Here is a 25,734-nt window from a genome sequence, read left to right as displayed (position 1 = left end):
AGGGGATCTTATAGAAACTTACAAAATTCTTAAGGGGTTGGACAGGCTAGATGCAGGAAGATTGTTCCCGATGTTAGGGAAGTCCAGGACAGGGGTCACAGCTTAAGGATAAGGGGGAAATCCTTTAAAACCGAGATGAGAAGAACTTTTTTTCACACAGAGAGGGGTGAATCTCTGGAACTCTCTGCCACAGAGGGTAGTTGAGGCCAGTTCATTGGCTATATTTAAGAGGGAGTTAGATGTGGCCCTTGTGGCTAAGGGGATCAGGGGGTATGGAGAGAAGGCAGGTACGGGATACTGATTTGGATGATCAGCCATGATCATATTGAATGGCGGTGCAGGCTCGAAGGGCCAAATGGCCTACTCCTGCACCTATTTTCTATGTTTCTATGTAACTGTATCTGTATCTCTAAAGTGAACTAAATGTATGAGCCCTGTATCTGCGACTGACCAGGCTGTGCTCTCCAATGCAGGTGCAGAACATCGCCATGCAGTTGGTGATGAACACTAGGAACCGTGCTGAAATGCGTATGAGGGCCTTCATTGTGCTGATGGAGACCAAACCATCCCTGGCCTTGGTCACAACCGTGACGGACTCGATGAGCAGAGATACCAATGTCCACCTGACCAGCTTTATATATTCCTACATGAAATCACTGGGGGGCTCCTCAGTGCCAGAGCTCCAGTCACTGTGAGTATAAGACATAATTGTGGATGATCGGCCATGATCACATTGAATGGCGGTGCTGGCTCGAGGGGCCGAATGGCCTATTCCTACACCTATTGTCTATTGTCTGAGACGTATCTCCTGTATCTCAATGGATATTTTTAAGACGAAGCTGGTTAGATTCTTGACTAGTGCTGGTGTCAGGGGTTATGGGGAGAAGGCAGGAGTATTGCGTACAGTTTTGGTCTCCTAATCTGAGGAAAGACATTCTTGCCAGAGAGGGAGTACAGAGAAGGCTCACCAAACTGATTCCTGGGATGTCAGGACTTTCATATGAAGAAAGACTGGATAGACTTGGCTTGTACTCGCTAGAATTTAGAATTCGGGCTAGATGCAGGAAGATTGTTCCCGATGTTGGGGAAGTCCAGAACAAGGGGTCACAGTTTAAGGATAAGGGGGAAATCTTTTAGGACCGAGATGAGGTAAACATTTTTCACACAGAGAGTGGTGAATCTCTGGAATTTTACTTCGGAGTCACGTGAGTGACTTCGTGAAGAACCCCGCTTCCACGCATGCGTGTCATATCGCTACACGCATTGCAACGAGTCACACAGCGGGGAACGGCGTTCCCCAAGCGGGAGATTTGAAAGTCGGGAACAGCAGGTAAGAGACTCTGCGTTCCTTTTTACTACTTACTTTTAGGTGGCTGCGGAAAGCCGGCGGGGAGACCCGTGGAGGGCGAGCAGCCGGCAGCAGCAACACCACGAGTTTCCCTGGGGGGGAACAACCTGAGCCCGACTTTGCTCCCGCACCGGCAAAATTCACCTCTCGGCCGGGCGGGAAGCAAAGTAAAAAAGGTCCCTATGCCAGTCTCAAACGAGACTGGCTTGGGAGCAGTCGGTAGCAGCCAGCACAGAGGCTACGGGACAGACAGCTCGGACCAGCGGTACCGGGGCTCGAAACGCTCAGCGAGTGCAGCGGCACTTATGGAGTCGGAACGGGACGTTCGGGCTGAAAACCTTCTTCACAAGGTAAGGGCCAGGGGATCCATAGGAACAGCCGGGGTTACCGGCTGCGGAACTGCCGCGAAGGACCAGGCCCGTGAACACCGGGGTCGGTCCAAGCGGCTTGAACCCGACACAGGGAACGACGGTCACCGGCGGGAGAAGGAAAGTCGGGAACAGCAGGTAAGAGACCCTGCGTTTCCTTCAACTTACCTTTCTAGGTGCAGACATGGACCAGGTCCATGTAAGGTGCAGAAGGCCGGCGGGAGAACCGCGGAGGAGCGGCAGCAGCAGCAGCAGTAGCAGCAGCAGCGGCAGCGGCAGCAGCAGTGGCAGCCGGCAGCTGCAGGAGCACTAACAGCTGCAGGAGCACATGGCAGCTGGCACTTCGTGAGGAGCTGGCAACAGCAGGAGCAGCATGGGCACATCGGTTCCCGGAGAAGGAAAAACACCTGTGCCCAACTTCGCTCCAGCATGGTGAGAAAGTTCATTTCTCGGCAGCAAAGGACTTTGCAGTTGACTGGCTGCAATCTACTACAAGGGACCAGTATGTGAGTACCAGGGTCGGTCCCAGCGGGGTTTTAGTTACAATAATCGCTTCTCGGTTTTTTTTTTGGCTAAGATCAAGTGTAGTATCTGTTCTTATCAGTTTAATATCTGATACACCCCTTATCTAGGGACTATATATATTATATAAAAACTATAGTAGCTGTTATCATCAGTTTTAATGTCTTATATGTCCCTTATCTAAGGACCATATAAGTAGGAGTGCCCAGAATTGAGGGCATTAGAGTGGGGTTGACCGGCTGCAACGACCATAAGGGACCAGTACCGTCAGTACGGGGGTGGGTCCCAGGGGTCTTAGATAAAGGAGCAGCCAGGAGTGCTGAGAGCGTTGGAGCCGGGTTAAAGGAATAGATGGAAGCAGCTGTGCCAGTTATCCTCCACACCGGCCATATCCACTTCACGGAAGGAAGGACAAAACTGGAGAAGGAGGACCATGGAACAGCGGGCAGCCAGCAGCAGCCAGCGGCACTTGGATCAACCGTAGTGGGATCAGCTGTGCCCGATGTCGGCCCCGCACCGGCCAGATCCATGGACCGAGCGGTAGGCTAGACACAAATCAAACAAGGTAGTGGACTCAGAAGGGTCCGACTTTGCATTAAACCGCCGGCAACCAGCGCCCGAGAGGGCTGGAGCGGGAAGAAGCGGTGTATGGAGCCTTGCTCCAACGTGATAAAACCACAGCAGTACCTCTTTGAGGGCTGCACAATGCTTCTACCCCATCAGAGGGGAGCACTGTGGGTCAGTTCTGGGTTGACTTGCAAGAGGGGTCCGCAGAACAAAAGACAAGTAGGCAGCAGTTAAGCCCCACATGGGTACCCCGTGTGGGACCCTAGAGATCTCTAACTCTATAAAAAAGAGTAGGCAGGACCCTGATGGGCCAGAGCCTGGTAATACAGCGTCCCATGATCCTAACACAGCAGGGACTCTGCTGGACATGGTGGCCGATTACTTTAGCCAAGTCAAACATGGGTAGACTTGGATCCAGGATGGCAATATGTCAGGATCCAGGATATACTATATACTTGGATCCAGGATATACTATATGTCTGGCCACATACGCCAACAAGAAAAATTTACAAACACTGGCCAGACATCTGCCACCTGGCAACGGTGAGGCATTACAGGTGCCCAGTGTAATCCAATGCATTTGGCAGCATATGGACGAACATCAGGAACCAGGACCTCAAGATCGAGAGAACCTTCAAGGGATTGACGGAAGGCATCATAGCATACACCAGCACCCTGGACTAAACGTAGGTAACCAAAGACCATCAAGACGCACTAGATCTGTTTAATAATATGCAATATGACCTGAACTACACGTGGAAGGCGGCCATTCAGCCAGCACTAGGACCCCAAAAATGCTACCATTTGCAAATAAAGAACCGTGTGTGGACTAAGCTAAGACACTGGGGCTCATCAAGGCCAGCGCAAGGGCCTATTTTGGAGCATGATACCAGCCACAGGCAAGGCCATAAAAAATGTGGCTCATACCAGTAGCAGTGTCAGAAATCAATATAACCTGCAGGATCCGTTTTAGGGTATGGCCAGGGCGGCCACCCTGGAAGATGCGGAAGCCTCAACCTCCCACACAACCCCGAAAAAGAAATATCAAACCAGAACCTTATTTTCAAAAAACCAAGGAAATAACAAAACCACCGGTAACCATGGAGGTAGGTGGGTGGGGTTTCTTCTGTTAAATAGGGACCTACGAGGGTAGGGGAGGTTGCAACACTATAGTTATGTATGGTATATAATCACTACAGATTCATATAATCTCAGCAGTATTCAGGGTTATCTGATAGGGTTTTTCTCCTTCCATTAACCACAGTACATCATACACCAGAAGGGCATTTTGTCCTTACATAAACCAAACAATCTAAAACCCACATGGTGCTACAAGAATTGTACACAAAAGATGGGATTGAACATATTTATTAAAAATAAGATAGAGTAGGGTTGCAGGATTATCATTGATTTTAACCCTAAACACATTTGTTCTAGATATTCATTTTAGGATGGATGCTCTTATTATTCATAAAGACTTGGTGTCAGTTGCGGGTTTCTATATGGCAGGCATTGACTCAATAGAGGAACTTTGGCAATATAGAGCTTACAAAAGGGGCAATCATTAGCCCCAATATTATGTACTAAAATTCGTAAACCAGCTTGGCATTGTTATGTAAATAAGCCATAGGGTGAGGTTTTCCCCCGTTCGGACCCATCATTGGGGTACTAGGGAAAATTCAACCACACTCGGCATCTGGAATTTTCAGAGTACCCGACTGACCTTCTCAATCATGGTATTTCAGTCTTACAGGGGATGGTGTTAGAACCATGTTCCCTATGAACATTGCCAAAAAAAAAAATTATTGATTTATCCAGTGACTGGAGGCAGTCATCCATGCCATAACACTTTGGATTTATTGATTTGTTGAGTCTAACAGACCCACTACACTGTCAGACAGGACGATGAATCTCATCTCATCTGCACTAAGACTGTCAACACGGAAGCAGTACCTTGGACACATCAAGAAATGGGGCATATACTGCTTGGACAACAATCTCGACCAAAAGGCCAAGAACATTCTGGCCGTATTGGAATTTTAACAAGCCTCCATTAGGATAATCGATGGAGCTACAGTGCCATCAATAGTGCCCCAAGTGCACTCTCCAATTACCTATCACAAGGATCGGAACGGCACGCAGTGGGAACGCACCCCTGGTAAGCTAACCAGGTACTCCGAAATCTGGGACATGGGTGTCGTTTTCTCAACATGCTGAGGAGCTTGTAGCTCATAACAGCGTTGTCACCTCATTAACAGACCAGGAAGATGGTTATGCTCATGGTGTTATTTACCGCACAACAAGTCCAGCCATTAAGCAAACTGAGCCTGGACTCCCTGATCATCTCACCGAGAAACTGGTGTTGTCATACAGGATTTAATAAAAGAAAACAGATCGGGTTCCTCGGGTCTAGGGTTTGATTTTATGGTACACCCATATGGCAAACGACTGTGCATAACAAGACACATCTAACAATACATAGCATATACTCAGAACATTCGAGGTCAGAGTATGGAGTTGTTTATCTCTTACAAGAAACTGCATGATAGGGTCACGACTCAAACTATTTCAAGGTGGCTCAAATAGGTCCTAAAAATGGCAGGAATAGACACTGATGTTTCAACTCTCATTCCACCAGGACTGCAGCAACATCCGCAGCAATATTATACAGGTACCCACAGACCAAATCCTCAGAATGGCAGGAGGGTCATTTTAAAAAAGGGTTTTTCCACAGGTTGTATAATAAACCAGTTAATTTGGAGCCATCATTGTATTAAGAAAACATTTTAGGTTCAACAAAATAATTTGGCCGATAGGTTACAGGGTTATGATTCTCAAATTTTAAAAAATGTTATATATTTTTTTTTCGTTATACCACACAACTCTTTGTATAATTGTGTTTTAAAACTACTAATGATGCTCTCTTCCAATACCCAAGGCAGTTGTGAAGCATGGACTCGTTCCACGGCATGAGGTCACAGAGCTTTGAAATCTTCACGAAGTCACTCACGTGACTCCGAAGTAAAATAGTAAGATTAAACGAGAACTTACCAGTTTGAAGTTTGATCTGTATTTTATGAGGAGTTACGATGAGGGATTTCGTGCCCTCCGCTCCCACCCTCTTATGATCATATCAAAAACTGGTATCTCTTTGATAATCTTACTATGTTAGATCATTATAGGTTTCTGTGACCTCACACCGCTGCTTTGAAGAATGACACGCATGCGTGGAAGCGGGGTTCTTCACGAAATCCCTCATCGTAACTCCTCATAAAATACAGATCAAACTTCAAACTGGTAAGTTCTCGTTTAATCTTACTATTTTCTGCCACAGAAGGTAGTTGAGGCCAGTTCATTGGCTATATTTAAGAGGGAGTTAGATGTGGCCCTTGTGGCTAAAGGGATCAGGGGGTATGGAGAGAAGGCAGGTACAGGATACTGAGTTGGATGATCAGCCATGATCATATTGAATGGCAGTGCAGGCTCGAAGGGCCGAATGGCCTCTACTTCTGCACCTATTTTCTATGTGTCTATGTTTCTATAAACCTTCCAAGTCGTCCACTTCTTACCGGAGACCGCGGAGACTGGAAATCCATATAAAATTTGCAGATTCACTGGCACTTCTCCAATCACACCTGTTGCATTTCCACCATCTCCACTGTTTTTCCAACCTTTGTGGCCATCTCCCTCCCCCCTTCTCTCCCCCCACTTCACCCATCTGCTAATTAGCCCCCTTCACTTGTCAGCTCCTGCCTCATCCCTACCTACCAGCTATTGTCCCTCTATTCCAGTCTTGACAAAGATCCAGGCCCGAAGCCTCATCTGTCCATTCCCTCCACTGTTCATGCCATCGGAGTTCAAGTAGACCATTCGGCACGTCGAGTCTACTCTGCCGCCCAATTGTGGCTGATCTATCTTTCCCTCTCGACCCCATTCTCTTGCCTTCTCCCCTCATTAATCAAGACACCCATCGATGCCCTCGCGAGTCAAGAAGGTCGATCTTCACTTTAAACATAATCCCTGACGGCCTCCATGGCAATGAATTCCACAGATTCACCACTCTCTGCCCAAAGAAATTCCTCCTCATCGCCCTTCGAAAGGTACATCCTTTAATTCTGAGGCTGTGCCCTCTGTTCCTAGACTTCCCACTAGTGGAAGCATCCTCTCCGCGTCCACTCTATCCAGGCCTTTCACTATTTGGTAAGTTTCAATGAGTTCCCCCCCCCCCCCCCCACCCCTCACGCATAGGGTGGATGGTGTATAGAAGAAGCTGCCAGAGGAGGTCGTTGAGGCAGGTATAACAACCGCTTGAAAGGGTTCAGAAAAGATTTACGAGGATGTCGCCAGGACTAGAGGGTGTGAGCTATAGGGAGAGGTTGAGTAGGCTGGGTCTCTATTCCATGGAGCACAGGAGGATGAGGGGAGATCTTATAGAGGTGTACAAAATCATGAAAGGAATAGAGTCTTTTGCCCAGAGTAGGGGAATCGAGGACCAGAGGACATAGGTTCAAGGTGAAGAGGAAATGATTTAATACGAATCCAAGGGGTAACATTTTCACACAGAGGGTGGTCGGTGTATGGAACGAGCTGCCAGAAGAGGTGGTTGAGACCGGGACTATCCCAATGTTTAAGAAACAGTTGGACAGTTACATGGACAGGACATGTTTGGAGGGTTATGGACCAAGCGCTGACAAGTGGGACTAGTGTAGCTGGGACTGTGTGGGCAAGTTGGGCCAAAGGGCATGTTATCACGTTGTATCACTCCATAATGCATTTACTCACTCTATGACGCATTTAAAAGACCTTGGAAACTTTATTGTCATTCAGACCTTTCGATCTGAACGAAATTTTGTTGCCTTGCAGTTATACATATAATAAAATAAGAAAACACACAATAAACACAAATTTAACATCCACCACAGTTAGTTCACCAGACACCTCCTCACTGTGATGGAAGGCAAAAATCTTAAGGCATGGACAGTTACATGGAAAGGAAAGGTTTGGAGGGATGTGGGCCAAATGTGGGACGAGTGTAGATTAGGTATCCTGGTCAGCAAGGACGTGTTGGGCGGAGGGGCTGTTTCCGTGCTGTGTGATTCTTTCACTCACTCTTGACTTGCAGCTGAATTAATTACCTCCCAACCCATTCATTCTCCCAGAGCCGCCATTTGCAACATCGCAGTCAAAAGGCTGAGCCAAAGGTGCGACAGACTCAGCTACAGGTACAGCAAAGGATTTCACTTTGGACTGTTTAGAGGTAAGTGGGACTGGGAATCTGTTGCCTCAATCTCATTTCATTAATAATGTCGTAAAACAAAGCACAAGAAAACGCACCAACACCTCTACTTCCTTTGAAGTCTTCGACATGTCCCCTACAACTCTCACCAACTTCTACAGATGCGCCATAGTTTAGTTTAGTTTAGTTTAGAGATACAGCGCGGAAACAGGCCCTTTTCGCCCACCGTGTCCGCGCCGACCAGCGATCCCCGCATACCAACACTATCCTACACCCACTAGGGACAATTTTTACATTTACCAAGCCAATTAACCTACACACCAGCACGTCTTTGGAGTGTGGGAGGAAACCGAAGATCTCGGAGAAAACCCACGCAGGTCACGGGGAGAACGTACAAACTCCGTACGGACAGCACCCGCAGTCGGGATCGAACCTGGGTCTCCGGCGCTGCATTTGCTGTAAGGCAGCCATTCTACCGCTGCGCCACCGTGCACCGCAAGCATTTTATCGGGATGCATCACAGCACGGTTTGGGAACAGCTCCATCCAAGCGCAAGAAATTGCAGGGAATTGTGGATGCAGCCCAGATCGTCACACAAACCAACACGTGACAATAAACTAAACTAACCAATTGGCTTGGTAAAAATTATTACAGAAATTGTCCCTAGTGTGTGTGTAGGATAGTGTTAGTGTGCTGGTCGGCACGGACTCGTAAAAAGCAATGAAGTTAACCTCAAGTACAATAGATAGAGCAAAGAGGAAGATACTGAGTACAGAATATAGAATGAATGAATAAATAAGTCTATTGGCCAAGTATTCACATACAAGGAATTTGTCTTGGTGCTCCGCCCGCAAGTGACAACATGACATACAGTGATAGTTAGGAATAACACATAAAACATTAAACATTAATAATAAAACATTATCGATTAATATAATATAGTTCTCATGTATATCGATTAATATAGTTCTCAGAAGATAGACACAAAAAGCTGAACTCAGCAGGTCAGGCAACTTCTCTGGAGAAAAAACAGGTGATGTTTCGGGTCAAGACCCTTCTTCAAACTGAGAGCCAAGGGAAAGGGAAATTAGAAATACAGAAGGTACTTAGAACAACTGAATGAAAGATAAGCAAAAAGGGCATGGTGGTGTATCAGTTCCATAGACAAAGTCCAATGTCCGCAATGGGGTAGAGGTGAATCGGACAGTACGCTAGCTAATGGAAGGACCGTTCAGAATCCTGATAACAGAGGGGAGGAAGCTGTTCCTGGGTCTGGTGGTGCTCGCTTTCAAGCTTCTGTACCTTCTGCCGGACGGGAGCGGGGAAAAGAAGGAATGACCGGGGTGGGACAAGTCTTTGATTACGTTGGCTGCTTTTCCAAAGGCAGCGCTGAGTGCAGACGGAGTCGATGGTGGGGGAGACTGGTCTGTGTGATGGACTGGGCAACATCCACGACCCACTGCAATTTCTAGCAGAGCCGTACCCAAACCCAGTTGTAATGCAACCCGCCAGCCTGCATCTATGAAGATTATGAAGAAAGACTGGATAGACTTGGTTTATACTCTCTAGAATTTAGGAGATTTAGGAGGGGATCTTATAGAAACTTACAAAATTCTTAAGGGGTTGGACAGGCTAGATGCAGGAAGATTGTTCCCGATGTTAGGGAAGTCCAGGACAAGGGGTCACAGCTTAAGGATAAGGGGGAAATCCTTTAAAACCGAGATGAGAAGAACTTTTTTCACACAGAGAGTGGTGAATCTCTTGAACTCTCTGCCACAGAGGGTAGTTGAGGCCAGTTCATTGGCTATATTTAAGAGGGAGTTAGATGTGGCCCTTGTGGCTAAGGGGATCAGGGGGTATGGAGAGAAGGCAGGTACGGGATACTGAGTTGGATGATCAGCCATGATCATATTGAATGGCGGTGCTGGCTCGAAGGGCCGAATGGCCTACTCCTGCACCTAATTTCTATGTTTCTATGTTTCTATGGTGCATCTGTCCATATGGTGCAGCCAAGTGGCCTCGCAAAATAGGTCTCTTGCAAAGATAGAAAAAGTTCACTTACAAGAGCTGTAATTGATTGTAATTAACAGAACCATTTGAATGTCGAGAACTATTCCTGCAGATAAGTTTTTGGCTGGAATCGAGGGCAACCTTTACCTCATCAAGAAGTCGGAAGGGATTCTCCCGACGACCATGATCGCCAACTTCAAGTCCTATGGCCTCGGCGTGTCCAGCGACTTTTTGGAGGTAATCCTACCACAAAGTATCTGTTGTTGGACCGCTGGGCTCCGCAGGGTGTTGAATGTATCCTCAATAAGGATTGTATCATAATTGTATAGTAGTTTATTATGGATATATGTTTGTATTGTATTTATGGTGGTGGGTTCTGGCTTGTTTTATTGTAGTGTAAATATTATTTTTTAATAATTGAATCAATATTTTGTTAAAAAAAAAATTAAAAAAAAGTATTCGTTGTGGCTCTGCTGTCATTGACCGGGGGACTGGTGATGGGATCTAGGGAGTAGGCAGGGCTGAGGATGTCCTGGTTGGGTTGCTCTTAGGCCTGGCCAAGCTGGCCATCCCGCGATTCACGGCTCCAGGCGGAAGAGGGCTTTGCCCCTTTACCGGGGTTGTACAGTGGTTATTAGAATATTTGTAACATGGCTGTCTGATGATTTTGTAACATGGTGGTGGGTGTTGTCAACGCAGTTTTGGTTTCTTTGGTTTGTGTATCGTGTTGAAATTATTATTATTTTTTTTAATTTATTTTTTTTATTAGAAGTACGGTAAATTACAATACTACACAACACATATATCTTAATACATTTTTTGTACCGCTTCATTTTTTTTTTGAGCTTTAAGAAAAAGATAGAAGTAAAGAAAGTAAAGAAAGTGCGCAAGAGTCGTGAAGTGCAAGAGTGTTGGGAAAAGAAAGCCCCTTAGAAAAGAAGTTAGAGAAGGAAGTAAAGTGAGAAAGTAGACCCTAGTAAAGAAAGAAAAAGAAAATAGGAACAATCGCACTATTATAACATTAAACTCCGCAGAAAGGGGACTACCAACCAAGTCTGTTTTTGTTGTTTTACCTCCCGTTACCAGGTCCTATCGTGTTGAAATTAAATAAATAATTTTTTGGTACAAGTATCTGTCAAAATAAGCAACATCTGCTTTGATCTGTCCGGCTGCTGACGTTACTAACGATAACGCCATGATTGTGAATGGTGAACGATATGTACAATGTTACAAAGTGTTCAATGTTGTCCCAATGGTCCCTTCTTCATTCTCTACACCTCACGCTGCCTCGGCAAGGCCAGCAGCACAATCAAGGACCAGTCGCACCCCGGCCACTCCCTCTTCTCCCCTCTCCCATTGGGCAAGAGGTACAGAAGTGTGAAAACGCACACCTCCAGATTCAGGGACAGTTGCTTCCCGGCTGTTATCAGGCAACTGAACCATCCTACCACAACCAGAGGGCAGTCCTGAACTACTATCTACCTCATTGGTGACCCTCAGACTATCTTTGATCGGACTTTGTTGGCTTTACATTGCATTAAACATTATTCCCTTATCTCTATACACTGTCTCTATACACATGTCTCTATACACTGTAAATGGTTCGATTGTAATCATGTATTGTGTTTCTGCTGACTGGTTATAAGACCATAAGGTCACAGGTGATAGGAGTAGAATTAGGCCATTCGGCCCATCAAGTCTACTGCACCATTCAATCACGGCTGATCCTTCGTTCCCTCCTAACCCCATTCTCCTCATAACCTCTGACACCCGTAGCAATCGAGAATCTATCTATCTCTACCTTAAATACATCCACTGACTTGGCCTCCACAGCTTTCTGTGGCAAAGAATTCCACAAATTCACCACCCTCTGACTAAAGACATCTCTCCTCATCTCCTTCCTAAGGGAACGTCCTTTAATTCTGAGGCTGTGACCTCTGGTCCTCGATTCTCCCATGGGTGCAAACATCCTCTCCACATCCACTCTATCCAGGCCTGATATGTAACGTTTCGCGTCTGGACTGCAAGGTCATCTTGAAGTTATTTTGTGTTTCATGCATGAGAAAACTGGGAAGATGCTACAAAACCTTTTCACCGTACCTGGGTACACATGACAGTAAACTAAACGGAACAGAAAGGAACTCTCGACCCTTAAGGTCATCAAGAAGGCTCAGCAGCGGCTGCTCTTCCTGAGGGTCCTCAGGAAGCACAACCTGCTGCTGACCTTCTACTGCTCGTCCATCGAGAGCCTGCTGACATACTGCATTACAGCATGGTATGGCAGCTGCACCATGACAGACAGGGAGAGGCTTCAGAGGGTAACTAGGACAGCGCAGAAGATCATTGTTTGCCCTCTCCCCTCCCTGATGGATATCTACACCTCCCGCTGCCTTAGCAGGGCAAAGAATATCATCAAAGACAGCTCCCATCCTGCGTTTGGACTGTTCGACCTGCTGCCCTCTGGAAGGCGCTATAGGTGCATCAAATCCAGGACAAATAGACTCAGGAATAGTTGCTTTCCGAAAATTATAACTACTCTTAATTCAAATTCACACATGCACTGACTTCACGGCCCAACACCCGGACTTCCATCTGTATATATGTATATAGCGCCGCAGAATTGTGCACCTATCCCCTCCCCCCTTCTCCCTTCTGTTTTTGTTTTTCTGTTTCTTGTTTTTTGTACTAAATTATATGTATGCACTGAGTACGAGCAGCTTTTAATTTCATTGTACATGTATAGTGACAATAAATGGCATATCTATCTATATCTATATCTATCTATATCTATCTATCATATCTATCTATATCTATATCTATATATCTATCTTAACCAACCTCCAGCATCTACTGCAATATTGATATTTGTGTTTGTGTTTATGAAGGTTGGTATCCAGATGGAAGGAATACACCACGCCTTGTCCAAAGGCGGCCAATCTTACGGGAGAGGACTGAGGAACAATGACACCGAACACATTGTGGGAAAGGTAAGGAGGGTTGCTTGTTCATTCATTCAATGGATCAATGTTCCTCTTCTGTCCCATGTACAGACGTACTGTCAAATTCATTGTTGGCACGCGGTTCAGTAAAGTGCTGCCCCGATCCCCAGGCAAGGGCCTGTCCCACTTACGAGTCCTTTACTGCCGGCACCCGTGATAGGTCGCCAAAATTTTCACCGTGTTGGAAACTCAGCGGCGACCCGAAAGATGCTACACCTCTTTGGAGACCCTCTCACGACCATACAGGCGACCCCAGGCAACATGTCACGGGTGACCCTCTCACGACCATCGGAGACCGCTCACAACCATACAGCCTGTCCTGAGAGGTCTCCAAAGAGTCGCTGGTCGCCGCTGAGTTTCCAACATGGTGAAAATTTCGGTGACCTATCACGGGTGCCGGCAGTCGCCTGTAAAGGTCGCGTAAGTGGGACAGGCCCTTTAGTATACAAATGATGCACTGGCCTGAGTGCGTCGGCAGGAATTGTGTGCACAAGGTAAGTTTGGAATGGTTCACACACACGAGGTGCAGCCGTGTGTGTTTTAGACCGTTCCACAATTCCACCCAAGCACGAAATAGACCTGTGCATCATCTGTTTTATAGAATGGGGGGGAAAAAGCAAAATTAAAATTAAAATCTACTATTTACCAAATCATGCATCCGCTAATTACTTTCCCCCCCACACAATTATTAAAACAGGCTCAGGTTCATTATGTTTCGTCACTTGAAATGTCTACCAAATCGACGTTTTCGAGCTATGCGTAACTTTCCAACATAGAGAATCCATTCTGGCCCTATCAACATATGACAGGTCCCCTGAACAAGTCCCCCCTTAATTCTCAGCGGCCCACCCCACTGGATCCCCTTTGTTCTCTGTGGTCCTTGCCGAGTCCCCCCTTTGTTCTCAGCGCCCCCCCAACTAGGTCCCCCCTTTGCTCTCAGCTCTCCCCACAGGCTCCCCCCATCATTCTCAGTGCCCGAGCTTCCTCCCCTTTGTTCTCAGTTTCCCCCCCCCCCCCCCCACTGGGTTCCCCCTTGTTCTGAGCTCCCCTCCCCACCGGGTCCCATTTAGTTCTCCACAGCCACCCCCCGCTTGGCTAGCTGTCAGCAGTGCGGGTCTCTCTGCTGATGTCCTGTCATCTCATGTTGCTTCACCCCCCCGATCTTTGTTCCCCCTGCAGGTGTCCGACTGGAAACCGATGCCCCCAATTAAAACCATGGCCAGCGCCTACATCAAGTTGTTTGGCCAAGAGATCGCTTTCGTCGAACTCAACCAGAATGGCATCCAAGAGCTCATGAAGGTATGTGGATGGCCGGTGCGTAAGTCTTAGAACATTGAGCATAGAACGCGGAACATAGAACAAAACGTCACCCACTCCTTCTCTCCAGAGATGCTGCTTGTCCCGCTGAGTCACTCCAGCATTTTGAGTCTATCTTCAGTGTAAACCAGCATCTCCAGTTCCTTCCTACACATAAAACATAGATGTTTTCAAGAGAGAGTTAGATTTAGCTCTTGGGGGTGCAAGAATCAAGGAATATGGGGAGAAGGCAGGAACGGGGTACTGATTTTAGATGATCAGCCATGATCACATTGAATGGTGGTGCTGGCTCGAAGGCTACTGCTGCACCTATTGTCTATAATATATTTAATATATTATAGACAATAGACAGCATATTTGGATAGAAGGAATGGGTGACATTTCAGGTCAGTCTGAAGAAGGGTCCCGACCCGAAACATCACCCATTTGAATGGCGGTGCTGGCTCAAAGGGCCGAATGGCCTACTCCTGCACCTATTTTTTCACGTTTCTTTGTTTCTACATATCTTTCTAGAACATAGAACATAGAACGTTGAACATTGAACATGTACAGCACAAGGACAGGATCTTTCTCCCACGCGGTCACGGGGAGAACGTGCAAACTCCGTACAGACAGCACCCTTAGCCGAGATTGAACCCGGGTCCACTGGGCTTAAATGAATGATGCCCCCACCAACTTCACTATCAATCACTAGCATTGAGAGATGCAAGGCAGGGTAGGCCATGCGGCCCATTGTGCCTGTGGCAACGCTTTCTTGAGAAACAGTTAGACAGGTACATGGATAGGACAGGTTTAGAGGCATATTGGCCAAACACGGGCAGGTGGGATCAGTCTGAAGAAGGGTTTTGGCCCGAAACGTCGCCTATTTCCTTCGCTCCACAGATGCTGCCGCACCCGCTGTGTTTCTCCAGCAAGTTTGTCTACCTTCAATTCTCCAGCATCTGCAGTTCCGTCTTGAACAGGTGGGACCAGTGGCGAACTGGCCAGGGTGGCAAGTGGCCCCCTATATCAAGTGGGCCCCCTATATCAAGAGGGCCCCCTATATCAAGTGGGCCCCTATATCAAGTAGGCCCCTATATCAAGAGGGCCCCCTATATCAAGTGGGCCCCTATATCAAGTAGGCCCCTATATCAAGTAGGCCCCTATATCATGGGGCCCCTATATCAAGTGGGCCCCTATATCAAGTAGGCCCTATATCAAGTAGGCCCCTATATCAAGTAGGCCCCTATATCAAGTAGGCCCCTATATCAAGTGGGCCCCTATATCAAGTAGGCCCCTATATCAAGTAGGCACCTATATCAAGTAGGCCCCTATATCAAGTAGGCCCCTATATCAAGTGGGCCCCTATATCAAGTAGGCCCCTATATCAAGTAGGCCCCTATATCAAGTAGGCCCCTATACCAAGTAGGCCCCTATATCAAGTGGGCCCCCTATATCAAGTAGGCCCCTATATCAAGTAGGCCCCTATAACAAGTAGGCCCCTATATCAAGTGGGCCCCTATATCAAGTAGGCCCCTATATCAAGTAGGCCCCTATAACAAGTGGGCCCCCTATATCAAGTGGCCCCTATATCAAGTGGGCCCCTATATCAAGTAGGCCCCTATAACAAGTGGGCCCCCTATATCGTGGGCCTCTGATGAAGTGGGCCCCCTTTGTCTCCTGGCAACCAATATTTTTAGACCCAGTCCACCACTGGGAGGGATTAATGTTGGCCGGTGTGGGCAAGTTGGGATGAAGGGCCTGCTTCCACCACTCTATGACTCTAAAGTGCTGGAGGAACTCAATAGGTCAGGCAGCATCTATGGAGGGGAAACGGACAGTTGGCGTTTCGGGTTGGTGTCCAATGGTTCTAGGTAATTGGCAAAATGAATTGGAAATGTTTCTGTTTCTACACTGTATGACTTTGTGACGTTATGACTCCAGACGATGCTCACTGCCGTCCTGTCTCCTTGTTGCACAGGCAATCAACAACCGAGCAAGAAGGGACGGGGTTATCACGAGATACATTAACCAGCTCCAGCGGGGAATATCAACAAAATGGACCAAATCCTTGTTGGTCTCGGAGGTCCGGCACATGGTGCCGACATCAGTCGGTCTGCCCTTGGAACTTGCATTCTATTACACTGTGGTCTCAGCCATCACGGCACAGGGTAAGTATTAGGTAGAAACGAGGACATTAGAAGGTGCAAATCCAGAGCCAACAAGATCATGGGAGACCCCTTCCGCCCCAGCAACAGACTGTTCCAGCTGCTACGGTCAGGCAAACGCCTCTGTTGCCATGCTTTGAAAACAGAGAGAATGAGAAGGAGTTTCTTCCCAGAGGCCATTAGGACTGTAAACTCCTATCTCACCAGGGACTAACTTAATGTACCAATTTACTGTTGTGTGGTGTCTTTTTAAAATTGCTGTTTTTTTCTTTTTTTTTTTCTCTTCCCACAAATATGTAATTACAGATTCTGTTCAAGTCTGTTTTGTAGTTTTTTTGCACAATCCGCAAGCATTGCCACTGTTCATTTCACTGTACATCTCGTATGCGTATGTGTCGAATAAACTTGACTTGACTTGACTTGGAGAAACTCAGCGGGTGAGGCAACATCTATGGAGCGAAGGAAATAGGCGACGTTTCGGGTCGAAACCCTTGGTTTCGACCCGAAACGTCGCCTATTTCCTTCGCTCCATAGATGCTGCCTCACCCGCTGAGTTTCTCCAGCATTTTTGTCTACCTTCGATTTTTCAGCATCTGCAGTTCCTTCTTATACAACTGCAGATTTAGTTTTTAGTTTAGAGATACAGCACGGAAACGGGCCCTTCGGCCCACCGCGTCCGCTCCACTCCGACCAGCGATCCCCGCACATTAACGCAGCCCAACACACACGAGGGATAGTTTTCCTACCTTTTTCACCAAGCCAATTAACCTACAAACCTGCACGTCTTGTGGAGTGTGGAAGGAAACCGAAGATCTCGGAGAAAACCCACCCAGGTCACGGGGAGAACGTACAAACTCCGTACAGATGGCACCCGTAGTCAGAATCGAACCTGGAACATTTCGGGTCAGGACCCTTCTTCAGACTGATTGTTTGACCCAAATCATCACCTGATCATGGCTGATCATCCCCAATTGGTACCCCGTTCCTGCCTTCTCCCCATATCCCCCGACTCCGCTATTTTTAAGAGCCCTATCTAGCTCTCTCTTGAAAGCATCCAGAGAACCCGCCTCCACCACCCTCTGAGGCAGAGGATTCCACAGACTCACCACTCTCTGTGAGAAAAAGTGTTTCCTCGTCTCCATTCTAAATGGCCTACTCCTTATTCTTGAACTGTGGCCCCTCGTTCTGGACTCCCCCAACATCGGTAACATGTTTCCTGCCTCTAGCGTGTCCAAACACTTAATAATCTTATATATTTCAATGAGATTCCCTCTCATCCTTCTAAACTCCAGAGCGTACAAGCCCAACTGTTCCATTCTCTCAGCATATGACAGTCCCGCCATCCTGGGAATTAACCATATAAACCTACGCTGCACTCCCTCAATAGCAAGAATGTCCTTCCTCAAATTAGGGGACCAAAACTGTACACAATAGATGTGGTCTCACTAGGGCCCTGTACAACATTGTAATCATGTATTGTCTTTCCGCTGCCTGGTTAGCACGCAACAAAAGCTTTTCACTGTTCCTCGGTACACGTGACAATGAGCTATACTAAACTAAACTGAACTGACCATTGCCTCATTTCTCCAACAGCCAAAGTGAAGTTCGATCCAACCCCAACCAATTTAACGATGCCTCAGTTCCTGAACAGTAGCATTCAGATTGAATCTCAGCTGGTTGCAAGGTAATTATTTCACAGGACAGATGGGACAAGTACAATGAACCCACCAGGGCACAGCGGAGAAGCAGAGATGGACACTGTAGATGCTGGAATCTTGGGTCTACTGGGCTTGTATTTGCTGGAATTTAGAAGGATGAGAGGGGATCTTATAGAAACAGTATACAGGTGCACAACCTTTTATCCGAAAGCCTTGGGACCAGACACTTTTCGTAATTCAGAATTTGTCGGTCTTCGGAATGGAAATTTTTAGCGTAGATTTTAATGGCTGGCTCAGTGGTAGAGTGTTCGGCTCATATCCGCAAGGTCGCGAGTTTACGCCTTGATCCAGGCAGTTACTCGGTCGCGAGTTTGAGTCTTCAATGTCGTTTTTTCTTGCAGAATAAATGTTTGTATGAAATGCAGTGTAGGAGAGGTGTACTGACTGTGTGGGCAGAACTTTGGAAGTGATTGCCCACCAGTCTAAAAAGCCGCTGTGTCTCCCTGTCCCTGGGATAGCAGGGGGCGATCAAACAGCACAATACCCCCCTCCCCCTCCAACTCCAGAGGAATCCGCTCCCCGATGGGCCGCTATGGCGACAAGTGGCAGTTTGCCCACAGCCCGAGCTGCGCCACCCCAAGAACACCTTGCACAGCATCAGCTTCTGCCCCTACGTGTTCCTCTGGAGTTGGAGCGGGGCTGGGCTGGAGTTGCTGCTGGCTGTGGGTCTCTGGGATCTCCGTGCTTGCAGTGGGCCTGGGGGTCGCTGTCCCGTTGGTCCTGACGTCTCCGGCCACCCCCCTGGACTGGAGCTGAGACTGGGAACTGTACCGCCCTTGCCCCCTCCCTCTGCAACTGCAAACAACCCCACTCTCCTGCAAGGGCGGTACAGTTTCCGGAGGATAGCAGGTGGCCGGAGACGTCAGGACCAACAGGAACCCGCTCCCCGATGTGCCCCTACGACGCCCCGAGCTGCGCCCCGTCATCCACAACCCAGGTTCCTCTGTAGTTGGAGCGGGGCTGGGCTGGGCTGCTGTTGGCTGTGGGTCTCTGGGATCTCCGTGCTTGCGGTGGGCCTGGTGGTCGACGTCCAATTGGTCCTGACGTCTCCGGTGACTGCACTAGCCTGCTGGCTGCCATCGCCGACGTGAAAACAGTACAAAGCCCCCGCGCCGGTGCAATGAGCGGGGAACTGGAGAGGGGAGGGATGGGGTCATACACATGGCTGGGAAGCAGAGGGGTGTAGGTGGGGTGAAACTGAAGGGAGCGACAATCTGCCGCTGCCTGCACGCTGAGTTAAAAAGTTCCCACACAAGACTCAAGATACACTGTGTATCGTGTCTACCGTGGGAACTTTTTAACTCAGTGGGCAGGTAGCAGCATATTGTCAATTATCAACCCTCCCGCGCAATATACCCTCCACTTCTCTTTTATGAATGGGGATTTAGTTCCCCTTTCTTCGAGGACCGACCGGAGGTTCCGCTGTCACCTCTGCGGGCCGCCCTCGGTGAACGTCCTGTCTCCCTGTCCCTGGAATAGCAGGGGGCGATCAAACAGCACAATACCCCCCTCCCCCTCCAACTCCAGAGGAATCCGCTCCCCGATGGGCCGCTATGGCGACAAGTGGCAGTTCGCCCACAGCCCGAGCTGCGCGACCCCAAGAACAAGACGTACCCCTTGCACACCATCAACTTCTGCCCATGGAGTTGGAACGGGGCTGGGTTGGAGTTGCTGATCTGGGATCTCCGTGCTTGCAGTGGGCCTGGGGGTCGGTGTTCCGTTGGTCCTGACGTCTCCGGTGACTGGCACTGTGCTGCTAGCATCGCGACGTGAAGACAGTACAAAGCCCCCGTGTCGGTGCAATGAGCGGGGAGCTGGAGAGGGGAGGGAAGGGGTCACACACATGGCCGGGAAGCAGAGGGGTGTAGGTGGGGTGAAACTGAAGGGAGCGACAATCTACTGCTGCCTGCACGCTGAGTTAAAAAGTTCCCACGCAAGACTCACGATACACTGTGTATCGTGAGTCTACCGTGGGAACTTTTTAACTTAGCGGGCAGGTAGCAGCATATTGTCAATTATTAACCCTCCCGCGCAATATACCCTCACCTTCTCTTTTATGAATGGGGATTTAGTTCCCCTTTCTTCGAGGACCGACCGGAGGTTCCGCTGTCACCTCTGCGGGCCGCCCTCGGTGAACGTTTTCAAGGACCTTTCTTCAAGGACCGAAAAAATGTCCGCTATTCGGAGGTTTTCGTTATTTGGATCTTCGGATAAAAGGTTGTGCACCTGTACCATTCTTAGGAGGTTGGGCAGGCTAGATGCAGGAAAAATGCTTTTGATGTTGGGGGAATCCAGAACCAGGGGTCACAGTTTAAGAATAAGGGGTAGGCCCATTTAGGACTGAGATGAGGAAAAACTTTTTCACCCAGAGAGTTGTGGGTCTGTGGAATTCTCTGCCGCAGAAGGCAATGGAGGCCAATTCACTGGATGTTTTCGAGAGAGAGTTAGATTTAGCTCTTAGGGCTAAAGGAATCTGGGGATATGGGGGTAAAACAGGAATGGGCTACTGATTTCGGATGAACAGCCATCATCGTATTGAATGGCGGTGCAGGGTCAAAGGGCACCTATTTTCCTGCACCTATTTTCTATGTTTCTATGTTTCTATGTAGACCACAAAATGAACAGTACTCCACAAGAACAGACCTTGTGACACACAATGTTTGTGCCGAACGTGATGCCAAGATCAACTCTTATCTGCCTACACACAATCCATAATCCCTCCATTCCCTGCATATCCAGAATGCCTATCCTAAAGTCTCTTATATGACTCTATAGTATCTGCTTCCACCACCACCCCTGGCAATGTGTTCCAGGCACCATTTACCATGACGAGAGATGGATCAGCCATGACTGAATGGCGGAGTAGACTTGATGGGCCAAATGGCCTAATTCGGCACCTATGACATGACCCTCTGTGTAAAAATGTTGCCCCCAACACATCTCCTTTAAACTTTGCCCTTCTCACCTTAAAGCCAGGCCTTGTAGTCTTTCATTTTACCATCTTGGGGAAAAAAAGTTTTTTGTCCGTCTCTGCCTCTCATAGTTGTATAAAACGTCTATCAAATCTCCCCTCAACCTCCAGAGCCCAAGAGAAAATAATCCAGCAAGTCAGGTCACTCAGGGCTGGTGGGCTGGCAGCTCAGTCACTCAGGGCTGGTGGGCTGGCAGCTCAGTCACTCAGGGCTGGTGGGCTGGCAGCTCAGTCACTCAGGGCTGGTGGGCTGGCAGCTATTCACTCAGGGCTGGAGGTATGAAGAAGGGTCTCAACCCAAAACGCCACTTATGGGTCTTCTCCAGAGATGCTGCCTGACCCACTGATGTACTCCAGCATTTTGTGTTTGTATCTGGAGGGCATGGAGAGGTGCCGAGGAGAAGCATTGATTCTAATCTTGTTCGCACTGCTTGCTTGTAACGGCCGGGGGGCTCACAATCTCTCTGTCTCTCTCCCCAGTTCTGTGAAGGACGTGATAGGCATCATGGGGATAAACAGCCCTCTGATCCAGGCTGGAGTGGAAGTACAACTGAAAACCAGCACCCTCGTCCCCCTGAACGTCACTGGCAAAGTAAACTACAAGAAGAGGAACGTTCAAATAGAGACACCCCCTCTGCAACGGGAAAGGCAACTGCTCTCCATCAGGTAACAGCGGAGCAACCTGTTGCACTCTGCAACGGTGGGAAAATGTTTAGAGAGTTTTGCAGGCGGTCTTGGTCAATGTGGGCAAGTTGGGAGATTGGGTCAAGCACCGGTAAATGGGACGAGCTCAGATGGGGCATCTTGCTCAACATGAGTGGGTTGGGATATGGGCCAAAGTTGATGAAATGGGACTAGTTTAGATGGGGCATCTTGGTCCACAGACGCAATCTGTGATATGGGACAAATGTGGGGATGGAGGACGAGCTTAGATGGGGCATCTTGGTCAGCATAGGTAAATTGGGATATGGGGCAAACTTGGGTAAATGGGACTAGTATAGATGGGGTACCTTGGTTGGAGTGGGCAAGTTGTGATATGGGCCAAACGCAGCTAAATGGGACTAGCTGAAGTTGGGACAACTTTAGGTTGCTGTGGGCAAGATGTTATACAGGCCAAGCACAGGTAAATGGGATTAGCTCAGTTGGGACATCTTGGTTGCTGTGGGCAAGATGTTATACAGGCCAAGCACATGTAAATGGGATTAGCTTAGATGGCCAGCATCTTGATCAACATGGGTGAGTTGGGATATGGTATAAATGTAAATTGTCCCCTAGTGTGCGTAGGATAGTGTTCGTGTGCGGGGATCGCTGGCCAGCAGGGACCCGGTGGGCTGAAGGGCCTGTTTCCGCGCTGTATCTCTAAATAGTGTCCTCCTGCAGAACACGGTCTTTTGCATTCTCGAGAAACATCGAGGACTTGGCCGCAGCGAGAATCACACCACTGGTTCCAAGTGGCGAGTCTGGAGTGAGGATCAGGATGTGGAAACTGGCAAAGAATTCAACCGGAGATGACCAAGACATGATGGTAAGTACATGTTCTTGGTGCTTGGAGATGGAAGGAACTGCAGATGCTGGTTTACAAAAGAAAAGACACAAAGTACCGGAATAGACAATAGACAATAGGTGCAGGAGTAGGCCATTCAGCCCTTCGAGCCAGCACCGCCATTCACTGTGATCATGGCTGATCATCCCCAATCAGTACCCCGTTCCTGATTTCTCACTTTCCCCTTTCTGCCCGTCCCCTTCCATCTATATTCCTGATTGTATGAGCAGTCCGAAGGTCATAGAAACATAGAAACATAGAAAATAGGTGCAGGAGTAGGCCATTCGGCCCTTCGAGCCTGCACCGTCATTCAATATGATCATGGCTGATCATCCAACTCAGTATCCTGTACCTGCCTTCTCTCCATACCCCCTGGTCCCTTTAGCCACAAGGGCCACATCTAATTCTCTCTTAAATATAGCCAATGAACTGTGGCCTCAACTACCTTCTGTGGCAGGGAACATAAGAACATGTGGCAGAGAACAGAGAACATAAGGGATAGTTGCAGAATTAGGCCATTCGGACCATCAAGCCTACTCCGCCATTCAATCATGGCTGATCTATCTCTCCCCCCAAACCCCATTCCCCTGCCTTCTCCCCACAACCTCTGACACCCGCACTAATCAAGAATGTATCTATCTCTGCCTTAAAAAAATATCCATTGACTTGGCCTCCACAGCCTTCTGTGGCAAAGAATTCCACAGAGTCACCACCCTGTGTCCTGACCTACCATCTACCTCATCGGAGACCCTCAGACTATCTTTAATCAGTCTTTACTGGACTCTATCTTGCACTAAGCGTCATTCCCTTCATCCTATATCTGTACACTGTGGGCAGCTTGATTGGAATCCTGCATAGTCTTTCCGCTGAATGGATAGCACACAACAGTTTAGTTTAGTTCAGTTCAGTTTAGTTTGGTTAAGATTATGGTCACATGTACCAAGTCACAGTGAAAAGCTTTTTTGTCACGTGCTATCCAGTCAGCGGAAAGACTATACATGATGACAATCGAGCCGTCCACACTGTACAAGATACAAGATACAAGATACATTTAATTGTCATTTGGACCCCTTGAGGTCCAAACGAAATGCCGTTTCTGCAGCCATACATTACAAAACACATAGACCCAAGACACAACATAATTTACATAAACATCCATCACATCGCTGTGATGGAAGGCCAAATAAACTTATCTCTCCACTGCACTCCCCCCTCCCCGATGTCAGAGTCAAAGTCAAAGCCCCCGGCTGGCGATGGCGATTGTCCCGCGGCCATTAAAGCCACGCCGGGTGATGCAAGGTCGCACACCGGGTCTTGGTGTTAGAGCCCCCGGCGTGCGCTCACAGTCCCGCGGCCATTCCAAGTCGCGTGGGGCAGTGATGTAGGCCCCGCTCCAGGAGCTCTTCAACCCCGCAACTCGGGCGGGGGAAGTCGCCGTTGCGAGAGCCCTGAAAAGCGGTCTCCCTCCAGGGACCCGCGGGCTCCAGGTGCCGCCGTCCACAGACCTGCCGTTGGAGCCTCCGACAGATACAGATACAGGATAAAGGGAATAACGTTTACTACAAGATAAAGTCCATAAAATTCTGATTAAAGATAGCCGGGGGGCAAAACAAAGCTTTTTACTGTACCTCGGTACACGTGACAATAAACTATATTCCATCCTCTGGCTTCACATTTCATGCTTCTTCTAATCTCATCTCCTTATCCCACACTTTTTGTCATTGCATCACCGGCCTTTGTCCAACCATCTGACAATCGAAAGACCCCCTGACCTGTATCCACCTATCACTTACAGTAAGATGGACACAAAAAGCTGGTAGCAGCTCAGCGGGGCATTTGCCACGCTTTGGCTTGCCCTAATTTCTCTTCCAGTGTCCTCTCACCACCCCTCCCCCTCCCCCCCCCCCACATCCCCATTCCCCTACTACAATCAGTCTGAAGTCTGAAGAAGGGTGTCGACACAAAATATCGCCCATCCATGTTCTCTAGAGATGCTGCCTGGCCCGTTGAGTTACTCCCGCACTTTGTATCTGTTCCTGTTGCTTACTCCTTGAGCTATGTTCTGGGATTTGGAGCAGAGCAGTGGCGCAGCGGGTGGAACTGCTGCCTTTAGTCGGAGGGGAGTTAATCCGTGGATCTCATTGCCACAGAGGGCCGTGGAGGACAAGGCAGTGGATATTTGTAAGGCAGAGAAAGACAAATTCTTGATTGGAATGGGTGTCAAGGGTCATGGGGAGAAGGCAGGAAAATGGGATTAGGAGGCAGAGATAGATCAGCCATGATTGAATGGCGGAGTAGACTCGATGGGCCGAATGGCCTAATCCCACTCCTATAACTGTTCAGGAAGGAACTGCAGATGCCGGAAAATCGAAGGTACACAAAAATGCTGGAGAAACTCAGCGGGTGCAGCAGCATCATATAGCACTCCTAGAACTTGTGGACTTGTGAATACACGGCGCCAAAGATGCCAACTTTGACCCTGACCACAGATGATGTCTGTGCGGAGTTTGCAAGTTCTACCTGTGAGTGCGTGGGTTTCCTTTGCTTCATTCTAACATCCCAGAGACAAGCGAGTTTGTACGTTAATTTGCCCTCTGCAAGTTGTCCCTGGTATGTAGCCCATGGTATTGGTCCCATGGTATTGTACAGGGTCTTGGTGAGACCACACCTGGAGTATTGCGTACAGTTTTGGTCTCCAAATCTGAGGAAGGACATTATTGCCATAGAGGGGAGTGCAGAGACGGTTCACCAGACTGATTCCTGGGATGTCAGGACTGTCTTATGAAGAAAGACTGGATAGACTTGGTTTATACTCTCTAGAATTTAGAAGATTGAGAGGGGATCTTATAGAAACTTACAAAATTCTTAAGGGGTTTGGACAGGCTAGATGCAGGAAGATTGTTCCCGATGTTAGGGAAGTCCAGGACAAGGGGTCACAGCTTAAGGATAAAGGGGAAATCCTTTTAAAACCGAGATGAGAAGAACGTT

General features: G+C 48.2%; 1 protein-coding gene and 1 pseudogene across 1 annotated transcript in view; both read left to right on the top strand.

Moving 5' to 3' along the window:
- Positions 1-25,734, top strand: part of LOC129694409 (vitellogenin-like) — a gene marked incomplete at its 5' end in the record, with an annotated part of 78,524 nt that overhangs the window by 18,662 nt on the left and 34,128 nt on the right. The window contains 9 exons of the mRNA XM_055631127.1: positions 474-691; positions 7,965-8,062; positions 10,164-10,288; positions 12,937-13,038; positions 14,230-14,349; positions 16,328-16,517; positions 18,108-18,198; positions 21,561-21,869; positions 22,584-22,803. Coding sequence (XP_055487102.1) covers positions 474-691; positions 7,965-8,062; positions 10,164-10,288; positions 12,937-13,038; positions 14,230-14,349; positions 16,328-16,517; positions 18,108-18,198; positions 21,561-21,869; positions 22,584-22,803 — 1,473 coding nt within the window. The remainder of the gene's footprint in view (positions 1-473; positions 692-7,964; positions 8,063-10,163; positions 10,289-12,936; positions 13,039-14,229; positions 14,350-16,327; positions 16,518-18,107; positions 18,199-21,560; positions 21,870-22,583; positions 22,804-25,734) is intronic.
- Positions 2,265-2,376, top strand: LOC129694410 (U2 spliceosomal RNA; annotated as a pseudogene).

The sequence above is a fragment of the Leucoraja erinacea genome, unplaced genomic scaffold (genome assembly GCF_028641065.1).
Source record: "Leucoraja erinacea ecotype New England unplaced genomic scaffold, Leri_hhj_1 Leri_655S, whole genome shotgun sequence".
NCBI lineage: Eukaryota > Metazoa > Chordata > Chondrichthyes > Rajiformes > Rajidae > Leucoraja > Leucoraja erinaceus.
Note: the sequence above shows the minus strand (reverse complement) of the source record. Positions and strands in the feature narration are given on the sequence as shown.